We start from the raw sequence: 10005 nt of genomic DNA on the forward strand, positions 1-10005 counted from the left end.
TCATTTTGGAATAAGACTGTATTATGACAAAATGTAGAAAAGCTGATCAACTGTGAATACTTTCCAGGTGCATCATATAATTTTGTTTAACTTACATTTACATTTACATTTACAGCATTTATCTTACAATCAGTAGTTACAGGGACAGTCTCCCTGGAGCAACTTAGGGTTAAGTGTCTTGCTCAGGGACACAATGGTAGTAAGCGGGATTCAAACCCGGGTCTTCTGGTTCAAAATATATACTCATATATACACCCATTGCCTTCGACTACCGTGGTCTTTCAAGATTAGTTCACAGAACATTATGGCTGGGCAAATGAAAGTGTTTGTAAATCCCTTAATTGCAGGCAGTGCTCCAACAGCCACAAAGCAAAATCGAATTATCTGCTATAGAGCACAAAGTGATCATTCTGCATGTTCCACTTTGCTCAGTGACTTCTGTGTGGGTCAGGGTGAATTGAGGCTCAGGAGAATACAGACCCACGGAGGGCCTGGTCCTAGAGAGAGCATCCAGTTATCCGCCGCTAGCTGCAGTGTACTTGAACAAGGTGCTAAATGTACTAAATGCAACTTTGTCCCAGGGGAGATGCGACTTTCCATGTGTGTTCCCAAACACTAAAACATCTTGTATTATTAACTTCAAAAGGGTTTCTAAAGTGGTTGCTGCTGCTTTTATTGCTATACTCACATGGTGACACACTTTACACACCCCTTCCAAAGCATGGTTAAAATATATGGTTAAATTTAACAAAATAGATTGTAAATAAATCAGATGTACAATATGAATCCAGTTGCGATGGAATACGTCTTTGGCTTAATTTTCTTGCATGTCAGTCTCTCAACAATAGGAATAGCAAATAACAGTTTTAGACTGTTTTTGCAAACAAGGCACACGCACTGGTTTACTTGGTCTGTAAAAAATGACAGATTTTTTTTGTGTGTGTGTGTGTGTGTGTGTCCATATATATTTGCCACCGCACATCCTGCCCCGCCCGTCATGTGGTGAAAGGCGCATTCTTGGTGTCTCGGCACTGGCGCTAATTGCAGTGTTTTGGCGCGTCTGCGTTCAAGCTGGCATGCGCGCTGCATGCATGGGTGTTTCATTCATTTCATGTTTAATATTAGGCCAACTGTCATGGCTTTTTTTTTTTTTTAACTTGTTTAAATGAAGGGCGACCGGGCGGATGCGTAGTATTATTGAGACCTGAAAACTGCGTTTACAGAATCGCCCCGGCTTTTCGAGCAAGGGAATCGTCCGATTGTTCGCACGGTCAAACCGGGCCGCCCTGTTGAGAACCACGACCGAACGACAACATTGCGCAACGCCCACAATCAGTTGGACGCCGCGTCTTGAAGGGCGCAGCTGCGGAGTCTTCGCCTGGCCCGCGTCTGGGGGGTGACGTCACACGCCGATTCTAGACTACAGCGCATCCAGAAGCACCCAACTCCACTTTTCTGGGATCGCAACGCAGCGGCGAGAAACGCTCCAGAGTTGTGAGAGATCGCGGTGGAGTTGGGACATTCAAACATTCAAGGTATGTTTCAATTAGGAAGATGCAGTTGTCAGAAGAAAAACCTCTAAGATTTAACACAAATGTAGTCAATTGCTGACTACAATCATATGAATCATATGAAAATCACATGAAATCGTCAAGGATATTTTGTTTTATTCCATGACAGAATGATAAACTTCTGTCGTCTGTGTGTTTACCTGCTCCTGTAGATAATATAAAGTTCGTGGGACGGGTACGCCCGTTTTTTTTCACCCCTTTGGTGACCTCTAGTGGAACAATGTGAAAACGAACTCAACAAGCGCTCGGAGGTTTTTTAGTAAATATGAAACTGTACAAAAAAAAGGAAATAATCCAGTTTGCATGAAGTATATTTAGGCAAAAAAACAGAGGCTCTTATGAGATAAACCTGGCGAATAAAGGGTTAAAAATGTTACAATTCATGAATGCTTGATATCTATGGATAGGACAGGTCCTGGGAAGAAGAACAATAGCAATTTATTTATATATATCAGGCTGCAATAGTCACTACACATAATCCAGTTAACATGAAGTATAATGAAAATTATTTATTTATTTGTATTTTTCAGGCAAAACATATGGATGCTTATGACATAAACATAGTGATTATGGGGTTAATAATGTTACAACTTCATGAATGTTAGGTATCTATGGATAGGACAGATTGTGGAGTAAACAACTAAAAAATTTTTTTTTTTGCATAACCTTTATTATTTATAAACTTTTTATAGATTATTTTAGTTTGAAGGTGTAATAACTGAAGTTTTATGAACCTGCATCAGAGGGTTAATCACACATCAAATTGTAACAAATTATAATGTCACTTCTTGTGCTCAGGTCGTTTTAAAGAATTTCAACTTTTGTTTGGTGTTTTTTTTCCCTGCTAGACTTACAGAAATGATGGAGTGGATGGTCTCCCAAGGGAACGCAGAAACTGGCATTCTATCTCCAGACAATTATTCTTCGGAGGCGAACTTTACTGAAGATTATTACTATGAAGATTATGAAGAGCATCCAGAGCTTAGGAGAACCCTAAACATCATGTCACTCATTGTCTATTCCCTGGCTTTCGTTCTGGGTGTGCTGGGAAACAGTGTTGTGATCTGGGTGACTGGATTCAGAATGAAGAAAACAGTCAACACAGTCTGGTTTCTGAACTTGGCTGTGGCTGATTTCCTCTTCACTGCGTTCCTCCCGCTCAGCGTTGCTTACACAGCCATGGATTTCCACTGGCCTTTTGGAAAATTTATGTGTAAGTTCAACAGCACTTTAGGTCTCCTGAACATGTTTTCAAGCGTGTATATTCTGGTGGTGATCAGTGTAGACAGATGTGTGTCTGTCGTGCACCCTATATGGGCACAAAATCACCGGAGTGTGCGTCGAGCGTGTGGAGTCAGTGTTGTTGTGTGGTTTTTTGCTCTTTTGCTCAGTGCACCCTACTTTGTTTTCCGAGACACGGCACCTTCACTGAATAGTGAGAATGTTATAAATTGTTTCAACAATTTTATCCTCTCGGATGATACCAAATCAGACAAAACCAAAGAACTTGGCATTCTCCGACACCGCGCTATGATTATTACACGTTTTGTCCTTGGCTTTGTTGTGCCATTTACCATCATTGTTTCCTGCTATTCTGTCATCATTCACCGTCTTCGGAGGAGCCGTTCAATGTCGGGTCGAACAGGACGCCCCTTCAAGATTATTGCAGCAGTCATCACTGTATTCTTTCTTTGCTGGGCACCATATCATATTCTTGTGCTTATTGAGATGTTTTACCACATGTCAGATGATTATAATCGCATATTGCATCATGTCACCACAGTTGGAATTCCCATTGCCACCAGCCTGGCCTTCTTCAACAGCTGTCTGAACCCACTGTTGTATGTATTCATGGGTCAGGACTTTAAGGACAAGGTACGAAAGTCCATCTTGAAAGTTCTTGAGACAGCTTTCACCGAAGAGGTGTCTCGCACAAACACATTGAACACAAATTCTATGCACAATAATCGAAGTAAGGAAAAATCATTTTCAGATGCAGAAGTGTGAGTGTTGTAATTGCATGTCATTATGTCAGAGAATCTGTTTTAACCAATTTCAAGTAATTGAAGGAATGGGCCCTTTTTAGGCCAATATTTGAACCATGGTATTGAAAGGAGTGATGGTGAACACGCTTCTTTGCTCATCCATTGTTATTGAAACAAGGTGCTTGTGTACATGTGTATGTATTTTATCATTTGTATAGGGCAAACAATATACAGACAATTTACTATAGTTATTATAGTAAAATATGTCACAATATATAAATGTATTTCTGTTGTATGAAGTTATGTATGTAGTTAAATATGTAAATGTGTTTATTTTTGTATATTTTGTTGCATTGTCATCAAGTATGGTGTTTTGTATTTAATAATTAGCATTAAATGTTGTGTGTATATTTATGCTCCTGTGTGGTATTTTATTTTGTAGTAATAAAACAGACTATACAGTCACATAGACTGGATCATGAAAATAGAATAACACTTAAAGCCATAAAAATGCACACATAGTATTTAAGAAGAAAAGGAAGATTATGAAAATAACAGTGCATGGGTGCAACAGAATATGTAATCAAAATGATAACAGCATACAGTAGTAGTGGGTACTGTTACCTTCAAGAAGCTCATAGCCCAAATTCCTTTGAAAACTGACCAAATACTCTATAGGCTCTACTTGAAAGTGAAGTAATTGTCATTGTGAAACACTGCAGCACAGCACACGTTAAACACAACTAAATGTGTCCTCTGCATTTAACCCATCACCTTAGTGAGCAGTGGGCAGCCATGAAATGGTACTCTGCTCAGTGGTACCTCAAATCGACTCAATTCGACATTCTGATTACGGGTTTGTTTCCTTACCCACTAGGCCAACCACGTCTGGCCTTGCGGTCTCTCTTGATCTGCGGTTACAGTAATCTGCAAAACAAATACAAAACAAAACAAGAGCTCACAGGCTCTATATCTTATTAGCACTTTCCTGGTTGCAGTCTAGTGATGTACAGTAACAGTGAAGATATATCCTGAATTCTGGGACATTGGGATGTTTCTTAAATTTGAAAATAATCAACACTTTAAGACTTTCAAATAACATGAGCCAATATTTTATTCAGAACACAGATAACATAAATATTTCAACTCTTAAAATTTTTCACAAAATTTGCATATTTCAAATTCCATGCTTGATATGGGTCTCAAAATAGTTTGAACAGGGGCATGTTTACCATGATTATGGCATCTCATTTTTCTGCATGATATAGGTTTCTAGCTGCTGAAAAATTCATAATCTGTCACGGTTGGGCTGGACATGGCGATGAAGGAGGACGCATTTGCACGATTTCACACGACAGGGGTTTAATACAAACTACACGAGACAGGGGAACATAAACACGCAATGACCCGATGGTGAAGAGACACGTACATGATAGTTTTATACAATTATATAAATATACAACAGGTGAACACGATCAGGGAACATTACACGAGACTAACATGAAACTCCGGTCCGGACTCCGGATCCGGATTAACCCCTGCCGGTCCGTATCATGACATAATCATAGAATATTTTATTTCATTATTCGCCAAATGTTCTCTACAGATGAAAGATCTTGATTGCAGGTAGCCCAATTCTGCACCCAAACTCTTCTCTGATGGAACAATGCTTGTGTAATAGCTGCAGTATGTGGTTTTTCTTTGTCCTGCACAAGGTCTTCTCTGTTGCTCTACAAACTTTATATAACTTTCAGCATTCAAAGTTTCTTCCAGAATGTGCAATTATGCACTTATGCACCCCCATGCCATCAGACTTTGGAACTGAACTGTCATGTCCATACCAGCTCAACACCTACGACATGCTCCCCCTCCCCTGAATATTAGGGTGTGTGTGTGTTGTTTTGCTGGTAACCGTGTCCCAATCCCATAGTATGCAGTTGCCGTCACCTCTCTTGCACTTCCGGGTTGCGGGTTCCTTCTCTTGTTCCCTTCCTAGGTCCCTTCCGCATGGATAGGGATCCTCACAGGTGTAATGAGCATCAAGTGCCGCTTGTTGTGTCTTGTCCACTCCCTTGCAAAACCCCCCCGTAATCTGGAGTATACAGAGCTGTTCTCCAACATGAACCCCAAGTTTTCCCCGTGTCCTGCTGTGGTGTTGTACAAGTGACGATTCTGTGAAACATACAGGATTGGAGAAGAGAAGAGCCCTGCCCCTTTTTCACCACATTGCACAGTAGCTTTGTTCCTATTTTGTGATCCCTTGTTTTCTGTTAAACTATGTTCCTTTTTCTGCACCCTCTGCATTCATTGTTCCTCTCCCTGCCCCTCGGGCATGAAATGAACGCTGTTAACAAGCTGGAAGGTCACCCTCATCTTAAGCACCAAAGATGCGGCGTCCATGATTACCAACAAGAATGTCAAATTTGAACATGTATGTATGGCTTCCTTTATGCATCAGCTGATGGAACAGTGGATTGTGTTTTCCGACAGTGAGTTCTGGAAGTATTTCTGGGCCCATTTAGTAATGTCATTGAGTGATGCAGTGTTGTCTGATGGGACGAAGAATATGGGCATTTAGACTTATTTCTTACACACAGAGATATCTCAATTGTTTTTACTCTTTTAAAAATCTTATGCACTTTAGATTATGAGAATTGCAAAGTTTTGCATTTTGACTTGGAGAATATTGTTTTTTAAATATTTTAAATATTTAATACAATCTTTCACAAATTGGAGAGACTCTGCCTCTCTAAGACATCACTTTATAGCTAATCATCTTACAGAACTGATTACAATGAACTTAATTAGTTGCAACCATTTGTTGCCCCCCTGTCAAACATTTTGGGATCTGCAATTTTGAAATGAGCTTATATGGATAAAGGTGTTGTGATTAAAATAAAAAGTTTTCATTTTATTCAAATTTAAAGAACATCCCAAAATTAAAACAAGTTATGTCTAAAGACCTGGACTTTTCTACCTCTTAACAATTCATGTACTAGTTCTGAGTTTATATCTTGAGATATTTAACGCACTGTCAAAGTCGCCATGCCACCCCCTGGCCCACAGGGGTCAGCCAACTTGAACGAGGGTCGCTCATTGCAAGTCTAACTTTGTTGCTGCTAAGCCTTCCCTGAAGGCGCTGCCTGGCCTTCATCTTGCTTCCTCCCCCACTCCAGCAGATGCTGCCGCTGCAGTCACCATGGCAACGCCCCCTCATGCGCAGCCAACCTCCCAGGACTTGTTCTCCATTGTATGATGGCAACATGGACGACTGCTGGGGATTTTTTACACAATGTCGTCTCCAGACAGCTCAATTCCAGGCTGAGGAAACAGCAGTGCCATATGTAATCATGTGACTACACTTCACACATCCACTTGTAAATTATGGATTTTTCTTCCATCTCTTGTTCTAACTGTAGGATGTTTATTTTCTCTACTTATGCTTCTGCCATCACTAGCGGTAAAGCCAGATTTATTTGTCAAAAGTGTAGGCTAGTGACTAGCTTGATGGCGAGGGTGGCAGAATAAGGTAGTACAATTAGAAGATCATGCCAAAAGTGGCAGAAATAGCTGTTGAGTGATGCTGAGGTGTTCAAATCAAATTGAAAAGTGAAGGCAAAAAATCAGGTTTTCTAAAATTGTAATGAACGTCAGCACAAATGACGTTTGAATGCATAAATCCAAAAATAATATTGATACGGTCTGTGAGATTGCTAAAAAGATGTTGAGGTCAGTTATCTACTCTGGTTCACCTCTTACCTTCAAGACAGGTCCTTCAAGGCATCATGGGGAGGTGAGACATCTGCCCTCTCCAGGGTAACCACAGGGGTTCCACAAGGCTTTGTCCTTGGCCCCCTTCTATTCTCAATATACACTCGCTTACTTAGTCACATCATCCAATCACATGGCTTTTCCTATCACTCCTGTGCTGATGACACCCAGCTCTATTTGTCTTTCCCACCAGACGATACCACTATTGCAACCAAAATTTCGGCCTGTCTCTCAAACATATCGGCATGGATGTCTAAGCGACACCTCCAATTAAACTTTTCCGAAACTGAGATTCTGATCTTTCCTGGCAACAACTCCCCTCAGCAAAACTTCTCAATTCAAATTGGCTCGCTACTGTTAACACCTACAGCGTCTGCAATAAGCCTTGGAGTTTGGATTGATGACAAACTGAGTATAAACCATCATGTTGCTGCGATCTCCAGATCCTGCAGTTTCACTCTCTACAACATTCGCAAGATTAGACCTTTCCTTTCAGATCAGGCTATGCAGCTCCTCGTCCAGGCAATGGTCATCTCTAAATTTGACTGTTGTAACTCTCTCCTGGCTGGAGCTTCTGCAGTTACCATTAAACCCCTCCAGATGGTCTGAAATGTGGCAGCCCACCTCATTTTCATAGCCTCTTCTCACCTCTCACCACTAGCTCCTGGTGGTAACTGCTCACATTGAGTTTAAATCCTTGATGCTTGCCTATAGGGCTGTAAATGGAAGTTCAACCTCTTATATTAACATGCTATTAGTAGGCTACACTCCCGCATGGCCTCACAGATCCACAAATGAAATGACACTAAAAATTCCCTCTTCACGGGGTCTCCGATCCTAATCGACTCTATTCTCCTTTGTTGTCCCTGGCTGGTGGAACAACTTGCCCTGCTCCATTCGACTAGCCGAGACTACTACCACCTTTAAGAAACATTTGAAAGCTCACTTGTTTAAAAAGTGTTTCAAACGAGTCTAACAAGTCTAACACTAACACACACACGCACACACACTCACAAAAAAACAAACAAATTTGTCTAGAACAATTCCCTAGCATGTTCTATTCTAGACATGTTAGGCCTTATCTGAGCAGCACATATTCACTAATTCCATGTGTACAGAATTTACTCAACATCTTCTGCCATCCCTGTGGCCACCCAATTTACCAGATTTTGCAGAAGACCTACAACAAGTAACAGACAACATGGATGACTTACTTCGACACACCCTGGATGACATTACAGTCTTCAAGTCCATCACCACAAGATCAAACAAGAATCACAAACTACAGGACTAAAACCTCTGCCTGTGACAGTGACACCTCTCTACCGCTGAATGACTTCTATGCACGATTCAACACATAGAACAACGTGACTGCAAGGAAATCCAACCCTCCTCCCAGTGATCAGGTGCTGTGTCTAACCATGGTGGACATGAGGAAAACTCTTGGCAGAATTAATTCACAAAAGGCTGCTGGACCTTAAAATATCCCTGGAAGATGCTCAGATAATGTGACTGTGCAACTATGCACAGCTCCAACCACATCATCAAGTTTGTTAAGACAATCTCTCCATGATGTTTGACAAGGACCGAGCCTCAGCACAATGAGACAGAACAATGAGACAGCCTATAGAGAAGATGTGCAACAACTGATGGAGCAGTGTAAGGTCAACAATTAGTTTCTGAACATGGACAAAACTAAAAAGATGATTGTTGACTTCAGAAGAGAATGGAGGGACCACTCCCCACTGAACATCAACAGATCTTGTGTGGAGATTGTCAAGAACACAAGGTTCCTTGGAGTTTATCTAGAGGAGAACCTCTCCTGGGCTCTCAACACCAGCTCAACAACCAAGAATATATATATTTTCTGCACACAAAACGGTTTACCGACACACTAAATCAGGGTCATGGCCTCTACCATTCAGCTAGGGGGAAGGCAATAGAAGAGTTTTGTAATTCACAACTTTTTGTTACAATAAACAGGAATTATAGACAAGTGTGTTTGTTTCATGTAAACAAACACACTGTCCCACAGATATGGGGCAGTGATGGCCTAGCGGGGGGCAGTGGTAGCCTAGCAGTTAAGGAAGCGGCCCACGTAATCAAAAGGTTTGAATCCCGATCGGCCAAGATGCCACTGAGGTGCCACTGACCAAAGCACCATACACACACTGCTCCCCGGGGCGCCTGTCATGGCTGCCCACTGCTCACTAAGGGTGATGGTTGAAAGCAGAGGACACATCTCATTGTGTGCACTGTGTTCTGTGCCACCATCACAATAAAATGGCATTTGAACTGCTCAAACTGCTTCACCAGGCTCGACCTACAGAATGCTGTAGCTGTAAGGTGGCTGGCTAAAGAAGACTCGGCACCAACATCCAATACCTACTCCTCAGGCTTATAGATAATAGGGAGGCAGCCCTTCTTTTCCTCTGGCCCTTAACATCTACTCCCTGGTGTGCCGCTTCTCCCCTCGCACACTCTACATGAAATCCCCAGAACTTACACATCCCAAACCCCAACAGAACACATTTATACATAATATGGATAACTATTTACAGTACCCTTGCGCACCCGTCCTGTCAGCACGTATCTCAGCTGCAAGGCATGCTGGTTATTGAAGCAGATTTTCAGGGCTTCGCGCATTTGCAAACCATGACTGTCAGTGCAGGTACTTT

The 10005-nt window shown here is 41.6% G+C and overlaps 1 protein-coding gene across 1 annotated transcript; it reads left to right on the top strand.

The window, feature by feature from the left end:
* Positions 1–1210: 1210 nt before the first annotated feature.
* Positions 1211–3970, top strand: fpr1 (formyl peptide receptor 1). The gene is made up of 2 exons (XM_028980578.1): positions 1211–1535; positions 2420–3970. The coding sequence occupies exon 2, from the start codon at positions 2430–2432 to the stop codon at positions 3576–3578; it is 1149 nt and encodes a 382-aa protein (XP_028836411.1). The 5' UTR covers positions 1211–1535; positions 2420–2429; the 3' UTR covers positions 3579–3970.
* The last annotated feature ends 6035 nt before the right edge of the window (positions 3971–10005 follow it).

The sequence above is a fragment of the Denticeps clupeoides genome, chromosome 5, assembly GCF_900700375.1.
Source record: "Denticeps clupeoides chromosome 5, fDenClu1.1, whole genome shotgun sequence".
NCBI lineage: Eukaryota > Metazoa > Chordata > Actinopteri > Clupeiformes > Denticipitidae > Denticeps > Denticeps clupeoides.

Coding starts and splice junctions, on each gene's coding strand:
- fpr1 (XM_028980578.1), top strand. CDS start 2,430: ATGATGGAGTGGATGGTCTCCCAAGGGAACGCAGAAACTGGCATTCTA.